General features: G+C 34.4%; 1 protein-coding gene across 5 annotated transcripts; it reads right to left on the reverse strand.

Moving 5' to 3' along the window:
- Nucleotides 1-1,437: 1,437 nt before the first annotated feature.
- On the reverse strand, nt 1,438-19,758 carry LOC107847448 (sulfhydryl oxidase 2). Of its 5 annotated transcripts, none has more exons than XM_016691698.2 (12): nt 14,501-14,577; nt 9,321-9,485; nt 6,424-6,448; nt 6,048-6,140; nt 4,920-5,101; nt 4,032-4,101; nt 3,871-3,939; nt 3,706-3,779; nt 3,449-3,605; nt 2,943-2,983; nt 2,269-2,415; nt 1,438-2,165 (listed from the first exon to the last, which is right to left on the reverse strand). In XM_016691698.2, exons 1-12 carry the CDS (start codon nt 14,575-14,577, stop codon nt 1,697-1,699), a joined length of 1,569 nt encoding a protein of 522 aa, XP_016547184.1. In that variant the 3' UTR covers nt 1,438-1,696. The 5 variants fall into 5 exon arrangements, with proteins under 5 accessions (XP_016547184.1, XP_047255239.1, XP_016547183.1 ...); XM_047399283.1 differs by lacking the exon at nt 14,501-14,577 and adding an exon at nt 12,106-12,507 and having other exon boundaries at nt 9,321-9,495; XM_016691697.2 differs by lacking the exon at nt 14,501-14,577 and having other exon boundaries at nt 9,321-9,706.
- Nucleotides 19,759-22,493: the final 2,735 nt, after the last annotated feature.

A 22,493-nucleotide genomic window follows, 5' to 3' on the forward strand; every position in this document is an offset into this window, starting at 1 on the left:
TAGATTACTTGCCACATGACAAAATAAATTATAGATAAATTAGGAACTTTCCTCTATCATGTCTTCTTTATGTGGGATCAATTTTCTAGGGGCTAATAAAGAGGATAATATGTGTTCATTTGGTTGATGTGATATATCTTATAAGATAAAATAATAGGGTGTTTTCAGTAAAGAAAATTGTGTTCTTGAAAATAAATGATTTTCTTATATATTTTTTTTCGATATTTGATGAGTAAGAAAAAAATGTTGTTTTAAAAATATTTATATTTGATCTAAGTAAATATTATGAGTAGTGCAGAAGAGATTTTACTCTCACCTGTCCTCCACTATACTAGTGTTCTATGTTTGTATGTGGGTTCGCAGCTATATATTTCATATAATTATTTTTAAATTTTATAGTATAAATACAGGGTCTACGTAAAAGTTTTTGTTCAATCGAACCCCCCCAAAATACACTGTAGCTCCGCCTCTGCTTCTATCAGAAAAGATTGTTAATCTCTTTCTTATAGATTGGAATGAGTCGATATCGGTTGTTGGAGTGGAAAAACACATGAAAAAGATTGGTAGTAACTTTAAATTCTAGATTTATTCCACAAGAATGAATTCAAGGTCCTTCAGAAATAGTCTCTTTACCTCCACGAGATAATTCCACGAGATAAAAATAAGATCTACATACACTCTACCTACTGGCGGAGGATTTAGAGATCGTGAGTGCTCAGGAGGTTCGAACATGTTTATTGATGCCCAAAGCCATTAAGGTTCCTCGTAGAAATTGAAGCATCGAGCTATCTTCTTGGTTTCCTAGTTGCTTCTATAAATCTTATATCAATTTTTATACATTTCTTATAAATTGTACCTAGTCTGTGTCGAATTTAATGGATGCCGAAGCACCACAAATAGGCCATAGGTCCGCCTCTGATTCTACCTTCCTAGACCCCACTTACGAAATTTCACTAGATATGTTGTTGTAAAGGCAACCAAAAAGTGAATAAATAGGACAACCAGTTGTTCAACTTGTAAGCAAAATCACCATCAAAGGATGTGGTGCAGTAGATGGGGCTGCTCCTACCTTAACCAGAGGTCTCGGATTCAAACCCTGGGTATGGAAAAATCTTTGGTAGGGAGCGCAACCCCCTGAATGGGGCCCTAGCCGGCGCAAATCCGAATTAGTCGGGCTCCAATGCAGATACCGGACACCGGATGGGAAACCAAAAAAAGAACTAGTAAGCAAAATCAAATGAAATCAATCCATAATGCAATGTTTTAAGCCACAGTAGAAAACCTTTGTGTCAAAGGTGTGAGAAGAGTTTATAGTCGAAGGACGCACAAGCTGACCTTGACACCACCATCGTCAAGAAAACATGAACACCTAATAGTAACTGTAATCTGCACAACTTGCAGAATCAAACAAACGTAAAAGGAGGACGAAAATGCAGGTTCTCGGATAATTTCTTCATCATAGTCACTAGAGAATGTAAATCTGTACACCCGTCTGGAAAAAATAGACACGCGAAACAAGTATAAGAATTTCGGGTACAAGTTGACTTGTTTTCTTGCCCGTTCAACAAACTCAGTTCCACCTTTTTCGCGGCCTGAAATGTTCCGGCGAGAGAGAAAAAGATAAGAAAGCCAACTTACCAGAAGTAGAAACTCCCTCTATCTCTATCCTACATATCAATTATATTGGCTCTAACAATCATATATTCTTTAAAGAGTTATATTTATACTTCCGATTCTTTTGCCTTGATCGCCAAATGTAGGCAAGCGCTCCAAATGCACAGCTCGCGACTGCAATAGCCAATGCAGCTCCTACTGGAACCACAACTGCATGTGTTGAGCCTACCACCTCTTCAGCAACTATTTTTTCAGTCTGACTGCCACTTTGTTGTTCCATTTCCTTTTGGAGAGTTACTAGTCCTTTCCCATAGTAACTGACCAAAAACTTGAAGACCTCGTTCTCATCCCACTCGATCTTACCATTTTCCTTACTCGTTTTGAGATAACACGATGAACAAAGCTTTTTTGGAGGCCAAATAGCTTTTGGAAACTCAGGATCACCGGTTTCTAAGGATGCTTCTTCTTTCGCTAGTCTTTCGTTGACCTTGTTGTGTGCACTCCACAACCAGAGGGCGAAATCACGAGCTTTCTTGAACGGACTAGATATGCTGAAAATTCGGAATATTTGCACAAAACAGTTAACAACTCTCGACTTGAAAATGCTCAGACAGAATATATTGAGACACGGAAAGAACGTCAAAAGAATTTTACCTTGAACACATTCCATAAAAATGTTGCCTACATTCCTCGCAAATGAAAAAGTTGTGTATAAAATCACATGTACTTCTAAATGCCATGTTGCTTTCTCCGTCCTCCACTCTTACGGAGAGTGAGTGTAACAAAACCCACAAACCGCAACTGCAAAAGAAACAGCGATGATGTAGGAAGGGAACTGACAAAGCAAATTTTCCATACAAAACCACCCCATTATAGCTACGAATGAATCATATTATAACTAGTAAACTTAGGCCATTATCTTTGATTGCCGATTATGTGTTGTTGTGGTTATCAAAGGCAGGAGAGGAGAAGACTAAAGACGGATTCAAATAGGCAGAAGAGAGTTACCAATCTATAAAAAATATTTTAACGAGTGAAACAATAGTGTACAGAAGTGTGTTCATGAATCAATCGCTCTGCCTCTATTGTCATTTTCCATCACAATTATTTTCTCGTCAAGCACCAACATAGTTGTCTATCCCCCTTTACATGTCCTCATAGCTTGTATGCAAATGAAACGAAGAGGTAATATAGGAACATAAAAAGTAGTAAGCAGTTAGGCTATAGAAGCCTTGGCTCATTTGGAATTCTCCTATTATATTTTCATTAGTGAATTATCAGAAATTTGTAATACATATGAAGAAGAGACAACATGAATGATCCATTACCTAAAACCTCTAGTATCATTCTTGCTGCCACGACAATACATCTGCAGTATAAAACAGATTTTCATAAACATACTTTGAACAGCTTTAGTTGTGGACTATACGAAGTAAAGTACAGAATCTCTTTACATCTATTAATTACGAGATATAGATCTTCATAAGCTTAAGTGTTGGATAAACATCACCAAAGTAGTAAACTTTTCAAGCTTTTGCTATGATTTGCATTTTGAAATCTTCATGTAGTGACATGCTGAAAATACACATCTACTATTATCAGTAACATGCTGAAAGAATTTATTTTTTTTTATATGGTTTGAGAAAAACATCTAACGCATTTTCACTTCTCTTAACAGCAACTCTTACGTAATGAAAACTTCCATATTTGAGGCTTTACGTGGATAGTCGAGCACTTTGAGGTGGGGCACGGGGCAGCGGTAGTTCAAAATACATAAATGAATAATGACACTACATGCGTCAGATACAGAAAAGAAGCTAACGTATGTACGCACCCAATATCCACGAGGAACCTCTTTACCACAAATATGGTAATTTCCCAGTGCACCTTTTTTGGTACAACTTTCAGCTTTCTCATTATTAACCGACATCGTCTGTGATGGACACAGATCATCAAAGTTAACAAGTATCTCAGCACTCCCCTTTCGGCACCTAGTAGAAAGATACAACTCCACATGTAAGGGAAACAGAGGAACGGTTACAAGCCTACAGGCTACAACAATGCCAAAAAGCAATGAAAAGTAGGAGAAACCTCTTAGAAGGGTGATGAGCCACCAAAAGTTGCAGAAACTTTATAAGTGATGCCCGAGTTGCTGGTGTAATCATCTGCACAGATTGAGCGCTAAAACCCTTAAAATTGAGTCTTCCACACAAAAAAATTATTGATCTGACAAAGACAAAAAGCTCAGCTCTTTACCTTGTGGTCTAAAATAATACCAAATGCAGTAAATGTTGCCTCCTCAATATCATAGATAGCTTTGGCAATCTTCAAAAACGTAATTTTGCAGAAGTTAGAAGAAGTATATAAGAGGCAGCTGAAATTTCGTTTTAGTTAGTTTAAAGTCAAGCTCCAGTAACCTGGCCCGAATCTGAAGTGTTAGCCTGAAGATGCTCTTTCTCGTGTTTTCCATCATCGAAGCCATATGACCTGAGATTATAAAGTAAATGTAAAGAAGAGTGCGGTGACTAATCAAAGATAAATCAGATAATAACTTTTTAAGTGAAAAAAAAATCATATTATGCAGTAGTGCACAATAATCATATTACACTGTACTTATACATTCTTCAATTGGGAAAACCTCAACTTCCGTAACGTTGATATTACATCACTATAATCTTCTTCTACATAAAGATTATGACCGACTCAGTCATAAATAATTATTGATTGGATCAGTTTGACCAATCCATTCTAACTAGAAAATCGAACATTTTGCATTATGAGTAATATTACCAGTGCATTATTATCATAGAGAACTGTTGGAGTACCAATCTATTGTTAAAAGTTTGTACATGAGTACATATTCACCAGGTAATATTAGAAGTTGAGACTATGATTTTCTTTTAATTTGAAGATCCAGCTGAAATCTCACAGGACATTGAACTGTCGTGTTGTTTAGCAGTGTAAAATTACAATACGCAGATCAAACATTATGTCAAAATTAAGTAGGACATCCAATTTGTAGCAAGAGGACTAATCGGCTTATCCTAAATTTCCTGTTGATTCAAATATCTAAGAATATTAGATCAACGAATACCTGAGTAATACAATCATTTCTAATAAAAAGTAAGGGGAGTCTATTAAGATCTTACCGCATATATCAAACTCATCAAGGAATATTAGATATCCTTAAAAAAAATACTTTATGCCCAGGATGCTTTAGAACTTTAAACACCACGGAAGGCTTAATCCATTCGGAAAAGGGTTAAAAATGAAGGAAAGAACCTACAACCGATAAACATGTATACCTTCCCAATTGTTTGTTGATCCACCCAAGCAAGATATCAGCAGTTTGTCCATTTTCAATGGGAATTATTTCACTCTTTTCTTGTTTTGGATCCCAACCACCACCGATAAACTTCTTCGGAGGGCCCCAAAAAAGCATCGGGAAACGCGTCACAGAGAACTTGTCACAAAGATTGGAATTTATCTGTGCTGCCAAAAAGGTGATCAGTAATGGAATAAATCAGTTAAGTAGGACAAAAAGAAAGGGGAAACCATATTTAAATGAAAGCCTGCAATGCATGAGTTAAATATTTCTATTTTGATGAAAAACATGAAACAGTGTGAGAATGGTTAAAACCACCTGTTGAGGAAAATTCGTTAAGTCTACCATACGGACCAACTGACAACAATAACAACAAACCAAACCCAGTGTATTCCCACAAAGTCGGGTCTGGGGAGATTAAGATGTACGCAGTCCATACCGCTACCTCCGAAGAAGTAGAGAGGCTATTTCCGATACCAACTGAAATGGAGAGATTAGAAAACAAAAAAGATATCAACTTAGAAAAAGTCCTAATTTGGAAGGCTAAATCAGCCAAATGATGTCCAATAGTCATAATATCTACGTCCTTGCACTCCTACATACACCCGCTCTGCCTCACTTTTGGGTTTGGGAAAGGGGTGGGGGAGATTCTCCCTCGGAGAAAGACTGAGACAGAGATGCTATGAGCCCAAAATAACTTCTTATTTTCGCTCGAGTCACATTTTCTATTATGTCATCCATCCTGCTTCATGTTTCACTACGACCTTGTGTACTATTCTCTATTCTGAGCTGGGGGTCTGTCGGAAATAACCTCTCTACTTCCTCGGAGGTAGCGGTATGGACTGCGTAAATTTTACCCTCCCCAGACCTCACTTTGTGGGAATACATTGGGTTTGTTGTAGTTATTGTTTCACTCGAGTCACATAGGAGAGAGACTAAGAACATAACTCTTGGTTTAACATATGATACGAAACAAGTTTGAAATCATCAAGACCTAAGAAAGATGAATTTCCCGTTGGTGAAAAAGAACACGTCAAGTAAAAGAAGAAGATTATCTATACCGGCAAACCATTTTCTTAGAAGTATAAACAAAGCATTAGAGCAATACCGTCAATGCACAATCTACCCTCGTCATCAATATGATTCCTGGGTGACTAGCATCTGGTCCGTTGAAGAGTCTCGCAACCTTTTCATAGTGTGGCTGCAAGATTATTGCTTTTTCTGTGAGAAACACAATAGTAAAAGCTTGTACAAGCAGAAAAAACTATTCCCCTATCCCGTTGGATGACTTCATCGTCATTTTTTCGTCAGAAAATATTTTTTAGTTTCTTTAAAACTTCTTAAAGTATCTATTTTTTTATCCGTTTTATTAGTATCTTTATGCATTTCTTAGTCTCTAGGTCTTCTGTTCAAATCTACATGGAAATTGGCCAAAGTCTGGCTCTTGCTAATCGGATCAACCCTTTTACGGATAGAGGTAGTACCTTATAATTTCTACAGGCAGGACACCTGCAAGACATAAAATTGCTTCGTGTAAGAATCACATATGGTTTACTAATAAGAATTCAAACAATAAAAAATTATCATTGACAACATCAAGATCGGTAAGTCAATGACTACAAAGTAAAAGGTAAGATTTTACATTTTCCAAACAATAAATCAACGTTTCATTCACTGAAACATGACAACAAAGATTTGGCACATGCTTTTTTTTAATATAGCACGATTAAAATGGGTAGTGATGAGAACTATTAAGCAGTTGGAACAGAACCTAGCTCGGTTAGTTGACTAGCTGACCTTTCATCTTATTGGTGAGTATTCGATTCTCTATCTCATAATCTCCTCATCATTTCCCTAGTTACCCCCACACCCACCACCCCCCAAAATAAACTGAAAGAACAATGTTCTCCATCCGTTTTGCCCAAATAGAATAAACAGCAGATTCGGTAACAGATAACAAAAACAAAAAACAACATGAATAAGGAAACTACAACGATAGACACGGTGCTCAAGACTACGCCAAGCCAAATCCCATCAAAAAGCAAAACAATGCTCAACTACTTACAAACCCTCTACCCTGATCCACGACCTCCACACCCTCATACCTAAGGTCATGTCCTCAATAAGTAGAAACCATGCCATGTCATGTCTAATCACCTCTCCCCAATAATTCTTCTGCCTACCTCTACCTCATCCAAAAAACTTCATTAACAAAAAAAAAACCACAGATAACTTCATCTACACTAAATAACAATGATTTCAGCAAGAACATTAAATTATTGAAACCCCAAATGGAAAAAGACAGATGCTGTGCAGCAGACTACCACCAAGCGTAATCTCGTCGAAAAGCAAGACAACGTTCAACTACCTTATAACCCTATATCCTAATCTGCGACCTATATACTTTCTTAACTCTTATCTAAGATCATGTGCTCGGTTAGATAAAACTGCACCATGTCATGTCAAATCATCTCTCCCCATCTGCCTACATCTACCTCATCCAAAAATAACACATATAACCGCGAAGTCAGCAAGAAAATATAATTCTTGAAACCTCAAATCAAAAAAGATGCAAAGAAAATAAAATGAACCAACCAGTGAGCAAAAAGTTCAAGAATGGCCAAAGGGTTAGGAGTGTCATTAAGAACAGAATCAAAGTTGGTAGCATTCGAATCAACAGCAAAGTCAATATATTTACACCAATAGAACATAAAAAAAGGGATCTCTACACAACTAGCCGGTGGAATTCACTGTTTACTTTTCCTAGCCGATATAGATAGAATATACATGGACACATATATTGCACATCTGCGAACTACTTTTAGTTTAAGCGATTGGATGGACAACTATTTATGTCAATTCTTTCATCAAAAATTTCTAAAATGAGCTAACAGGATTTTCAGACGAATAATAGAAATAACTCATCCTAAAAACACACAAAAACAACATAGATAACTTTATCTACCCCAAATAACCATGAATTCAGCTAGAAAAATGTAATTGTTGAAACCCCAAATCACAAAAAAGGCAAAAATATGCAAAAGCAGAAAAGAACTAACCAATGAGCAAAAAATTCAAGATTGGCAAAAGGTCTCATTAAGAACAGAATCAAAGTTGGTAGCATACAAATCAACAGCAAAGTCACTACACCTGTGATAGATATCATTATTATTATTATTTTCACATTACACCAATAGAACACAAAAGAAGGATCTTTACACAACTAGCTGGTGGGATTCACTGTTTACTTTTTCTAGCCGTTATAGCTACAATATACATGGATTGCACATATATTACAAATCCACGAGCTATTTTTAGTTTAAGCCATTGGATGGAAAACTATTTAGGTTAATTCTTTCATCAAAATTTTATAAAATGGGCTATAAGGGTTGTTCGACACTCCAACAATTCACTTTATTGGACTAGGGAGAGTACCTACTAACCATCTAATCTTGATTCCGCGACCTCCATACCCTCCTATCTAAACTCATGTCCTCGTAAGAGATTGGATGGAAAACTATTTAGGTTTAATTCTTTCATCAAAATTTTATAAAATGGGCTATAAGGGGTGTTCCACACTCCAGCAATTCACTTATATTGGACTAGAGAGAGTACCTACTAACCATCTAATCTTGATTCCGCGACCCCCATATCCTCCTATCTAAACTCATGTCCTCGGTAAGCTGTAAGCCTGTAACTACGCCATATACTGTCTAAGCACCTCTCCTCAATACTTTTTTCCGACTACCTCTACCTCATCCAAAACACTCCATTAACACACACACACATATACAGAGACAACCTCATCTACACCAAATAACCAGAATTCAGCTAGAAAAATGTAATTCTTGAAACCCCAAATTAAGAAAATATGCAGAAAAAGCAAAAATAGAAAAGAACTAAACATTGTCCTCGATAAGCTGAAACTACGTCATATCCTGTCTAATCACCTCTCTCCAATACTTTTTCTGACCACCTCTACCTCATCCAAAACACTCCATAAACACACACACAACACGCACATACAGAGACAATCTCATCTACACCAAATAACCATGAATTCAGCTAGAAAAATGTAATTCTTGAAACCCCAAATTAAGAAAATATGCAGAAAAAGCAAAAATAGAAAAGAACTAAACAGTGTCCTTGATAAGCTGAAACTACATCATATCCTGTCTAATCACCTCTCTCTCCAATACTTTTTCCGACTACCTCTACCTCATCCAAAACACTCCATCAACACACACAGAGACAACAACAACAACATATACAACTTTATCTACACCAAATAACCATGAATTCAGCTAGAAAAATGTAGTTCTTGAAACCCCAAATCAATAAAATATGCAAAAGAAAAAAGCAAAAAAAGAAAAGAACTAACCAGTGAGCAAAGAATTCAAGAATGGCAAAAGGGGTAGGAGTGTCATTAAAAACAGAATCAAAGTTGGTGGCATTCAAATCAATAGCAAATTCGCCATTTTTATTACTCTTCTCCTCCTTTATGATAGCTCTAAGAATCACACGTTCATGAGATCCACTTGTAACACTAATTGAAAATGATACAACCAAAATTACTACCAAAATTACACAATAATTCATGACCAAAATTTTTTTGTGTCAAATGAAAAAAAAAAAAAAAAAAAAAAAAAAGAGTATATATTTTTGTGAAATTTTATTATTTACAGAAACAAATATATATGTACACATACATATGGAGAGAGTGACAAAGATAAAAGTCAAACACGAATGAATTTTATAAAAAAAGGAAGAATGAGATTTTATTTTAGAATAACACTATATTTATTAGCATTCCCCCTTTCAATTTATTCATTTAATATTTTACTTACATCGAATTTAAGAAAGTAAAAATACATTTTAATCTATTGGTTTTTGATTGAGTGGTAAAAAAGGGATCGCTAAGGTAAGTTTTGTAGAGCAGTAGTTAGATTAATTTTGTCATACTCGATAAAGTGTTGATTAATTAAAAGCTATCAAATTTAGCATATGAAAATGAAAGTGTTAAAATAGATACGTGGTTTATAGGTTGTTTGGTTAAGCTTATAAAAATAATTTATTTTAAAAAGTGATTTTAAAAAAAAATGATTATGGTGAGAAATTTTAAAAACACTTTTTGATTGATAATTATTTTTAAAAAATAAGCACTTTTAGAGAGAGAAAAATAAGTTTGGTCAAATAGGTTATTAGTACGAGAGACATGATAAAAAAATAAGGATAGTCAGGTTTTTGAAACAACTCAATGAATTTAGTAGATTGTTTTAGGAGGCTCTAATGACTATAATCTATAGATCGAACCTATTTAATTTTTACAGTACAATGGTGGGTTGTTCACGACTGAGTTGTATCTATTGTCTTTCTTTGGGGGATTAATATAAGCAATGCAGTTCATCCAACTATAAACTTAATTTGAATTATAAAGCTACGACACAATCAAATCCAACCAAACAAAATAAATATTATCATATTTCACTTATGAGGTTATACTGAATAAGTCTTTGTTGCTTGGACTTTATTCAAAAATTTACAAAACGTATCAAAATATCTTTTAACCTTACAACTTTAATCAAGAGATGACAAAAATTAAAATAAATATCTTTTTAAACAATTAGAAAAAACAAGAAGAAGAAAAACAAATTTATTGGACGACAATAACAATGTATTATTCACAATGTACAATCACACTTCAAAAATCTCTTGATATTGTGCATAACAATGTGCATATATAATTATTATATTAAACTTCTTTGTATGTACAAAGCACTATTAAATATCAAAATTCTATACATTGTAAACATTATACTGATAATCCACTTAAATAAAGGGCAGTTCGGTGCACTAAAGCTATCGTTATGCGCATTGTTCGGGGAAGGGCTCCATCATAAGGGTGTAAACATTATACTGATAATCCGCTTAAATAAAATAAAATAAAGCTTTTAATATTATTATTATTCGGACAGAATAATAAGCAAACCACAAGTAAAAGAAAAACAAGAATAACACACAAATTTACATGGAAATTCTTACGGCAAAAACTACGGGTAGAGGTAGAGGAATTTTACTATGAAAGGAGAGGAGTACAATGTGGAGAATGACGTAATTTCTGAATGTCCAAAACCAACCCACTAATTACACTTATATTGTATGTGCGTACAAATAAGATCTAGGCCCAAAAACATAAAGATTCATACCGCATAGGCGAAGCCCCCGCACCCCATCGGGATCAGTGGTGGGCTCCAAGATCGAGCCTATCGACCCAATTCCTACGCTACCACCACAGATCTCATTGAAAATCATAAATATGGATCGTACCACAAAATTTTCAGAACCAAACCAACAAAATTCAAGTCAGAGCTCTAACTGACATTTTTTAATAAAGTTTTATTGTAATGTGTGATTGCATGCATGCACGCCTATAGACACATGCAATATAATACCCAAATTTTTGTCAGTGAGAGGAAAGGTTAAATACTTTTTTTATTCACTCAAATTATTTATCGTGATTTCTAAAATTAATTAAATCAAAAAAGTTATAAAATTATCTCCAACCTTCTTCCAAAAAAACCACTTATGGATCACAACTAAATGTTCTTGGTGATTTTAAAAGTCATTTTCAAAACTGTAGAATTAATAAGACTAAATTAATAAAATAAACTCTTCATAAATTTTCTTAAAAGAAATTTCAAATTAATAAGAGCAACTATTTTGAAACAAAAAGAGTATACAATTGCAACGATAAAATTAATACTCTACATAGCAATTATTTTGAAACGAAAAGAGTATACAATTACAACGACAAAATTAATAATCTACATGTTTCTGCTTAGGGTTATGATGTTTCAATATTATTATTTTTCCTAATATTTGTTATTTTGAGGAACTAATTATCAACATTATAAAGCTAACCCTTCACTTTAGGTACTTCTAATAGTATAATAAATAATCTCTTAATATAAATATCAAATAAACAAGAACCAAGTACGGTGTGAGAAACAAATAAAAACTCAAAACTACATAAACATAGCAATATCACAACAAAAATTAAAAAGAACAACAATGCTCCAAAAAAAAACTTTTCATTAATTAAGGATGGATAATAACATTAAGTTACAAATACTCCAAAAATATCCCCAAATTAAAGTAATTAATCTTGCTTTGATTCACCGTCATTATTACTATTGTGAAAATGAAAATGAACATTTTGCACATTAACCAGAATAGTTATAGTGAATACAACAGTAACAGCAATTGAATATATTGAAAATAAAAATGGCTATCAATGCCTTGCTCAAAAATATGGTGCTTTGCCCCATACATTGAACAAAAAAGCTTATAAAGAGATCAAAATGAATCTCATGCCACAATGTTTCTACATTTTTTTCTATGCTCAAACTCTATTATAGTATTATATCTAAAAGAAAAAGGTAGCCCGATGCACTAAAGCTATCGCTATGCGCGGTGTCCGGGGAAGGACCCCACCACAAGAGTGTATCGTACGCGCAGCCTTACCTTGCATTTCTGCCAGAGGCTGTTTCCAAGGCTTGAACTTGTGACCTCCTAGTCACATGACAACAACTTTACTAGTAACTCCGAGGCTCCCCTTCGTATTATAGTATTATATCTACACTCCAATTTTTGGAGTAGTCCCTCTTGATGACAAATCAATGTTACTATTGCTGCAGCTAACATTCTTGCCATTGCAGCTACTCTTTATACGCGAAGACAGCTTCGCAAACACTTCCTCCCTTTGGGGGCGGTTTGCATATACTATCCACAACGCGAGACTTAGCATGACTCCGACTGAGATGACGGCTAACCCTGCGTTGACGACATGGAGATGGTGTTCCAACGGAGGGCAGTGGTTGGCTGTGATGTTCCTGAATGTATCGCGGACGAAATTGCAGTTCTGGAGATTGAGAAGCGGTGGCGCATAGTGTTCGAGAGCGTAGCTAATGTTGACCGTTGCCACTAACTGTTCGTACATGTCGGGTGTTAACCTCCCGACGGTCGTGCACATTCCGGCCTCGGATACATTGCATGTATAATTCTGCCATACCTGGAAATTATTGCAGAAGTAGCTTAATAGGATTACAAAATATTGAATGCCCAAGATTCTGAAAATTCTGAACAAAAGAACTAGAACAAAATTCGGACTCTCCAAAAATGTTGCCGCACCCGTGTTGGCTCCTCCCAAATGCACTACTTTTGGAGGATCCAATGCACCCGTCAACGTTTTCAAAGAGTCCAAGCAGCATAGATCAAAATCCAATTAAAATCTATGTTAATCCGACTCTCCAAAAATGTTTGCCACACCCGCGTTAAATCCTCCAGAAATACACTACTTTATGAAGATCAGATATGCAGCTGGCAACATTTTTGAAGAGTCCGAGTAACATAAACTAAAAACAACTGTAGAAGGGGAGTGACTGAGCGGGAAGAGAAACATTGAACACTTACCATAGAAGAATTTGCCATAGATACTTGATCGGCCGGGCATGGCAGATCTTGCAATTGGGAGTCATATGGATAGCAAAGATGTGGCATAACGGGTCCGGACTGATTATAGTAATTTGAATTGAGATGATTAGATGGATTGGAATTGGCGTATGTATCGACAAATCCATTGACAATATTTACGAGATCAACAGTGACTTGTTTGCTCTTGAACAGCGTCTGATTTGTAGTTCTCGGGTCAACGCATGGAAGGATGTTGCTAAGAGCACTTTCAGCATGAGGATTGTCCACCCACTCTCCCATTGCCATACAAGTATCTGCAATTGCACTGGACCGGAAAACAAAAAAAAAAGCGTACTGATCAGCGATTCCTTCCAATCTTGGAACTATTCTTATTCTGCCTTTTACACTTATCAAAAAAACGATAAATGAAAGAGATGGACTGATTGAGAAAGCTAAGCATGTCGGGAAGTTACTCCCCGGTGCTGCCGGAATACTGGACATACGTATGGTTGACTGAATTAAGAGAGCACTTCTCCTTTGAATAACGGTTTTGTCTGAGATAGCTTACCATCATCCCGACTATTTTACGGGACCAGCAGAGGAGTAGTACTCTACCCATCAAGTTTTAGCAAATGTAAAGAAATCACCAAGCACCTTACCATCTCTCTTCATTGACCGATAGATAGGCCACACCCTTGGGTGTTGAACAAAGAAAGCATTTTGCAACCCCAGGAACAAGGAAAAGAGTAGAAAACTAAAGAATGGCAAATACAAGCCTCGGTACTAAATGAAAACCCAATTTTAGACATTGTTTCTTACTTGTTAATGATGACAAAAACTCCATAGAGAACGAATGTAAAGGCCACCAGCAACCATCCACTAATGATAAATCTGCATCATAGCATTGGATTGTGAGATGACTGGGAATGTCGATAAAACAGAAGGACAAGCTAATTGTTTGAGAAGCTTACATGTGAATTGTGTGTTGATGGCCAAGTATAGAGAGGCCTGCAAGAAATGTCATTTCAGTCTCGAAATAATGTTTAAGCGCGAATGTTTGAGAACAAAAGTAGCTCGGTGTAGTAATACGTACAAAGACCAAGAATAGAGATGAGAAGCATGATGACGGCTACAGTGATCAAAGCTGACCGCCTGTAAAGTGCCATTTGCACATTAATATCAGACGTTTGAAGAAAAAGCAAACACTGAAGAGTAACAGTAAATTAATTCGAGGCATACACAGCATTGAAGACCCTTCGTATCTTTCCTGAGTTTTCATTTGTTTTCTCCTCAAGTGTATCTGCTGCAGAAGTTAGGTCTCCATTTATACGATCAATATCATCTTTTACGTCTGAAGGGAGGAAAATCTGGGCCACATTTACAGTTTTTGCGAGTAATAGGTATTGTGTTACATTTCTCAATGTCTGTTCAGTGTAGTCCGACTGGTTTACAACATATTTTAGTGTGTCCAATGCTTCACCATGAAAATCATCTTGTCCAACAGAAAGAAGAATGCATCCGATACTGTCAGTTAAATAAGAAACATGAGATCAGTACTTTGCATCCGATACTGTCAGTTAAATAAGAAACATGAAATCAGTACTTTTTCTAGCGAGCAAGATTTATGTCCTTCACTAATACAACACCAACAAACCCAATGCAATCCCAAACGTGGGGTCCGGGAAAGGTGGCATGTACGCAGCCTTACCCCTACCTTGCTAAGGTAGAGAGGCTGTTTCCGATGGAACCTCGCCTCAAGTAAAGAATCTCGAAAAGCAAGTGTATAACAAAAATACAGTAGTGGAAAAAGACATTCTGAAAACACGGAAACGCGAACAGTAGCAACAACGAATAATTAAAAAAACCGAAGCAAGGAAACAACATGTAATACTAGAATCGAAGAAATAAGATAGTACAAGAGTAATATCCTACTGATTAAAAAACCTAAAACTTTCAAATAGTTACAAGTCCTGTGTGAGTCAAGTGCTAGAGCCACACATTGATAATCTAGCAGTGGGATACGTCCTATGTTTATGAACCAAAAATAGTGTAAGATAAAGTCCTAAGATATAAAGTTGATAAGATAGCAAGATCAGAAAAGATTAGTTTGTACAAAAGAGAATTAACGAGTCAAGAAATTGGATGTACTCCATCCATCTAATCAAAATACCAAAATATTAAGGATGGGCTCATGATAATTCAAATAAGAAAATATATAAATGCATACAGCAAGTCGAGTGTTTAGATTTTTACGCTGCAGCACATGTCAAGATAATAAGCACGATCAGGCAAACTCTCTCTGAAAAACGTCGTTCTCCGCCTATAATATTGATTTTCCATCCCCAGCAATAATGAACTACGAGAGCCAATCCAAAAGAAATGAACCAAAGCAAAGCGAGTATGACACCAGCAACACCTGTAAAACCAACAGACTTTGGAACCAAGGTCAAAATCCATATAAGATCACTGCCTTCTAAATAAAAATCACAACTAAACAGTTGAAGCAAGTTCATCCCAAGATTTTTACTACGTGTACAGAGTCGTCTAAACCAAAAAATGGTTTCAAGGCAATATGCAAAACATCAACTATAAATCCACAATATTTGCTCAAAAATTAGCTGATCTAGAACTGAGGTTGAAGTTCATAACCTCACCAGTCTTTATATAAACTCATGTAGTCTCACGATGCCACCTAACACTAGAAGAGGAACCACTTATTAATCAATGAACCAATTAACTACATCTCAATCTCAAACTAGTTGACGTGAGCAATATCAATCCGGAATATCTAGTCCGCTCTATTTTGACACATCATAAATAGAATAGGAAACACCATATCCAAAGTATATCACTAGAAGCGGAACAAGTTCTTAGACAAACCAATTAACTACATCTCAATCTCAAACTAGTTGACTTGAGCAATATCAATCCGGAATATCTAGTCCGCTCTATTTCGACACATCATAAATAGAATAGGAAACACCATATCCAAAGTATATCACTAGAAGCGGAACAAGTTCTTACACAAAGCTATGCAATTATGCAGATTTTGCACCATAACATATGCAAATTCATCCTTTGTTAAATACACTTATAACTTAGATGTTTAAACTCTATATAACTTTTTAAGTAACCGATATCACTTTCACGATCCTCTTTTTGTTTTTTACCCTCCCCCTCCTCTTTCCCAACCACATTTCCTTCTCCTCCTGAGAAGAAAATTAGCTAGCATAACAGAAGACAACACATAAATTTGAGAAAAGTAGTACTAGGCATATCTTTCACCAGCAATTTTCACCACTCAGCACCAAAAACTTTTCAAGTGAACTAATCAGATCTTATGCAGTTTCTATCTCAGAACTTTCCAGGTCAAAATCAATGACTAAGTCATAAAGGTCGGTAGATCATAAACTAGTTATAAACTTGGGCTTACAAACATGGCGTGGTCAACGTGGTAGTGAAGCAAGATATGTTGCAAGTGATTATGATCCAAAACAAACAGAATGCAGCTCAGACAGGAAACTTGATGAACTGTATAAACTATAAAATTACAAAAAAGCAGCGAGCAATACAGCATCAGAGATCCTAAACTATAGCAAAATTGTCAAATAAATACAAAGCTATACATTTACAAGATAAATCAATTAAAAAAAATGGCCAAAAAAGTAGAGGATGGTGCTTACTGCCCAGTAGTGTTTATTGGCAATATCCCATCCACCTCTGTATTTGTGAAAACCAGAAAGAAAATCTGGCCTCCTCGTCCTGTTTCCTGCCAGCACAAGCGTGCTCGCATGCCCACCTGGAGCTTCTGCCATATCTGCTGAGTGCAATACTCCATCCTTCCATGATTCCAAGTTTCCCTCTCCTGTAATTTTTACAAAAGTAGAAGTATAAAAAGGAAGGGCCACATCATCTAAATGAGCCTTAAATTAACACTTAACCATTATCTAAAAGCATTGCAAAGAAGATGATAGGTTGAGTTAATGGTCAAAAAGACACCTAAAGTATCCCGATTTTTCAAGTTTCATACCTGAACTATCAGGTGTGCGAGTTGTGCGAGTTTCCTACCTGAACAATTGATAGTTGAGGTGTATTTTGATAAATACTGGTGATAATTCACGTAGGAAACTCGCACACCTTACACCTAATAGTTCAGGTATGAAACTCGAGAAACCGGGATACTTTAGGTGTGTTTTTTTACCCCTGCATATTCAATTAAACTCCTTATAGATCACCAAACTGGCTTGTATATTCAATTCAGATGTACAAGTAATCATTCTTGCCAAAAGAACAAGTAAAGCAACTTTGAAGCAGAAATCACACAGTAAAAAAACATAATTACCCTGACAAATTAAGAAAGCATTAAGCATAGTTGTTAAAGAATGACCACTAAAGTATTAATACCATAACAACCAAGATAGATCAAATCATGTACTCCAAAACAAATTGTTCTAAAATAATTCGACAATGACATCTGGATTGCAATAACAACATATAAAAACAGATCTCAAATTCCTAAAATGGAGGAACTTGGGATACAACAAAATTTTCATTCCAAGAACCCTTTTTTTTCCTTTTAGCACATACTACATAGCTCTAAAAGGAACCAAAAACCACCAACACAGAAAAAACCCATATAAAAATTCACCTTTTTTAATAATACATACAGCCAAGGAACTTCAAAATGATCAAAAATTTCATCACAAAAACCCAGTTTCGTTTTCTTTTTATATATATAGAATCATCACTACTGTCAAAGTCCCTTCAAATAGAAAAACCCCATATCAAGAATTCACCTTTTACATAATACAGACAGCCAAATAACTTCAAAATGATCAAAGAATTCATTACAAGAACATATTTATATTTTTTTTTCTTTTTAGCATATATAGCATCATCACTAGTGTCACACTCCCTTAAAAATGAAAAAAACCCAAAGCAAGAATTCACCTTTTATTCATGAAACAGACAGCCAAATGAACTTCAAATTATCAAATGGCTCACCTAAATGGACTTAAAAGAGTCTCTGGGATACAACAAAACTTACCTAAAAATTGAGGAATTTGGATTACAACAAAATTTTCATTACAAGAACCTGTTTTTTTCATCTTTTTAGCATACATAGCTCTAAAAGGAACCAAACACCAGCACCACACATCAAAAAATCACCCTTTTTATCATAATGCAAACACATAATAAACTTCAAAATGACCAAAATTTTCATTACAAGAACACATTTTTTCATCTTTTTAGCATATATAACTCTAAAAGGAACCAAAAACAACCATCACATAAAAACCCCACATCCAAAAATTTCACCTTTTTCATAAAACAAACAACCACAGAAACTTCAAAAATGATCAAATTTTTCATTACAAGAACACATTTTTTTCATCTTTTTAGCACATAGAACTCTAAAAGGAACCAAAAACAGCCATCACATAAAAACCCCATATCAAAAATTTCACCTTTTTTTCACAACAAACAACCACAGAAACTTCAAAAATGATCAAATTTTTCATTACAAGAACACATTTTTTTCATCTTTTTAGCACATAGAACTCTAAAAGGAACCAAAAACAGCCATCACATAAAAACCCCATATCAAAAAAACCACCCTTTTCATAAAACAAACAGCCAACAAACTCCAACAATGATCAAATTCAACTCACCTAAAATGGACTTAAAATTGTCTTTTGATAAAGAATCAGCAGCAAGAATTGAGCTGCAACAAATGGAAACAGCAAGAATGAGAGCAGTAGCACTAGCAGTAAAGAATGAATAACCCTTCATCATCTTTATCTGTAGCCACTCCTCCAATATCTCACTGAAAAAACACCACCACCACAGTGTATATCATGTGCTTTTCAGTGAAAAACAACACACCCCACTTCAATTTTTTGCTTCATTTGTCTATACAAAACTCAAAAGAATCTCTCCAAATCTCACTTCACATGAAGGAGGTATCCCGTAGATTTTATTTATTTTAGGTGTATAAAAGTTGGCTCGAACAATTTGATTATCATAAAAGAATGTCTCAAGTACGCGAAAGTTGATCCGAACACTATCGGTATTAAAAAAAACTCACTTAAAATGGAACAACAACATTAGTATCATGTGCTTATAGTGAAAAACAAGAAACTCAATTATGATTTTTTGTTGTATTTAGAGAATCTTAGAGAGAAAGAGAAGTCACTAAGATACAAAGATCTTAACTTTGGGTACTTATTTATAAAAACTGGAAAAAATAAATTTAAAAAAAAAAATAAAAAAGTTCACATGGTGAGGTGACGGAGTGTGACTGTGTGTATGTGTGTGAAAATGAATGAATGACTGAATAAAGCAGAAAAAAAGATATGGAGAACAGTATAGAAGCTAAATCTAAAGATCACAAAAAGAAAAAAAAAAAAAAAATTGGGAATTTATTTTTTTTTGGCTACTTTTATTATTTGGTTAAGTAGTAATGATTAATGTGTACCCAATTTGTATAATCCCTTTTTTAAGTTGAAAAAATTATTGTTGATAAAGAATTATTTGAGTCGGGTTGATGATAAATACCTTTCTCTTCTAATTTCGAAGGTGTCAGTTTGAATTATTGGAAAAAAAAAAAAAGAACTATAAAAGCTTTTAGAGGTGAAAAAAAATTATAAATCACGTTCGGATAATATTACCTTTTGAGCAGAATAAACCTAATTATGAAAAATATGGGAAATATTTTCTTGAAGATTGTCTTTTGAAAAAAGTATTTATTGAAGATTGATAATGATATTATAGAATAAGATACTTTTCTTTTTATGAGATCTTAGTATTAAAGGTTGATGGTAATATCTAAATCTCGATGAAAATAATTATGTGAAATTATATTTTCTAGTGTTCTCATTTCGTCATAAAATGTGTTTTTTCATTGTCTAATGATGATCAAATGGCGATCATAAATGACTCGATTTTAATTCTATATGCAAGATAAAAAAAAAAAAACAATATACAAGAACTTCTTTAATTTCAGATGATATGAATCTTGTATCTGCATGATCGAACTTATGTTTTTAAAGAATACTTATAGGAAATCACTAATCAAAAGATCAAAACAAAAAATTGTGAAACTTTGTAGTTAGCGAAATTATTTGAAAAGTTAATTCATATTTATTTTCTTTATTTTTTTTATTTGCATTAAATATTATTAAGTGAGATCTTAACAAGAGCATTATTATTGGGATGACCATGTGATATGGGCAAATATATTATATTAGTAGAATCAATCTGAAATAAACAGAAAAAAGACTTGTAATTAGATCCTTTATTATGGTTTAATGAATTAATTATTGTTTGTTAAATGGTTCTTAAAAGAGGTTATATTTTACTAATTGGCCTTTTTTTTTCCTTCTAAGAAATGCCCTTTTCAAGAAAATAATCAAGTGTATGTTAGGTACATTCTATAATATTAATGTTGGTTAAAGTTAGTTCCATTAACAACTTATAAAGTTTTTTTGTTTTGATACTGTTTTGATGGAATCGTATTGTGATGATTTTATTAATTGAAAGATTCATTATGAGAAAATATCAAATAAAAATATTTACTGTATCATTCTAGTAAATTAAGGTCCCCTATACAAATTATTAGGTTCATATAATTTAATTTGAATTAATCCCTTGATATAAATAAAGTTAAAAAAAAACATATATAGTAAATATGAAGGACGCATATTAGAGTAGAAATTTAATCGGGCAGGGTAATTTTTTTTTTATTTTTCATCCGATGTTATGTACCCGTATTGGAGCTCGACTAATTCAGATTTGCGCCGGGTAGGACCCGATTCGGGAGGTAGCGCTCCCAACAGAGTTTTCTCCATGTCCAAGGTCGAACCCTCGACCTCTGATTAAGGGTGAAGCAGCTTCAGCCGCTGCACCACAACCCATGCTGGTATCGAGTAGGGTGTTGTTGTGCACTAACTCTAGTATTGTAGCGTAGGGTTAAGCCGTGCATATCTCTATCATTATTGTCGTTTATTCTGTTTTGATTATTATACTATTTTGCGGCTGATTATTATTTTTATGGTAAATTTTGCATTGTCCCGTGTTGTCATGCTATCTTCATATGTTCCTTTTCTGGATTTGCTATTCTGAGCAAAGGATTCTGAGCAAAGGGCCTTTCGAAAGCAGCTTCTCTCTACTTCTCCGAAGTAATGGTAAGATCTGCATACACTTTATCCTCTCCAAACTTTACTTATAAAATTTTACTGTGTATGTTCTTATTGTAGCATCGTAGACGTTCATAGTTTAATCTTAAAATGATAAGGTAAATCACAAATTAAATCGAAACACGTCTCAATTGAAGATATTTCATTTTAATTGAATAGTTAATGTTTAAGCAACAACAACATGCAAATAAATTCCCACAAATTAATATTCAAGCTATTTAAAAAAAAAAAAAAAAAGATTAGAACTAGATCATTTTGTTTTCCTATTCACATATTAATCAACAACATAAGCAGAAAATCAATGAATGCATCATGCATATTGTAAATATATAATTTCATTTGGCAATGCATAAAATATGCATGAAAATATCACCACCTACTTTGTTTCACTTATACTATGGAATTTTGATATAAGAAAGTGATATGAACTGCATACACGTTATTTTTCTTAGATCTCATTTTGTGGAAATATGAGTGTGTTGTTGTTCTCGTCACTATTGATATTATCATATTGTGTTTATTCCTTTAGGAATCACTTGATATGAAGTATAAGACATAGGATTCGATTAAAGATAAGTTACTCTCAATATTATTTGTATTTCACTATATAGTGATAGAATATATTATATCTTATTTATACAAAATGAAATAATAAGTCACAAAATTAATTATTCAAAATTACATATTTTCGCAACCAAACAACACCTTAATGAATGGGCAAGTTTAGAAATTGTGTAAACAACATAAATTTCCTAGATAATGAAAATAATTATACAAAATCTCTTCTTGTTTTCTCTCTCCTATTTTTTGCAAATATACTCGTATATTCGCGCAAATATTATACATTGGTCGAATGTATGATGTACCAGCTAATTCTATATTTA

This window comes from Capsicum annuum, chromosome 11 (genome assembly GCF_002878395.1).
Source record: "Capsicum annuum cultivar UCD-10X-F1 chromosome 11, UCD10Xv1.1, whole genome shotgun sequence".
NCBI classification, from domain to species: Eukaryota; Viridiplantae; Streptophyta; class Magnoliopsida; order Solanales; family Solanaceae; genus Capsicum; species Capsicum annuum.

Bases quoted from the DNA above. Each gene is read 5' to 3' on its own strand.
- LOC107847448 (XM_016691696.2), bottom strand. From the start codon at position 19,207: ATGATGAAGGGTTATTCATTCTTTACTGCTAGTGCTACTGCTCTCATT. The intron at 14,936-15,664 runs GTAAAAATCTAA...TTTAACTGACAG, and splicing joins ATCTTGACATGTGCTGCAGC to TATCGGATGCATTCTTCTTT. The intron at 14,303-14,382 runs GTAAGCTTCTCA...GCTATGATGCAG, and splicing joins CATCAACACACAATTCACAT to ATTTATCATTAGTGGATGGT.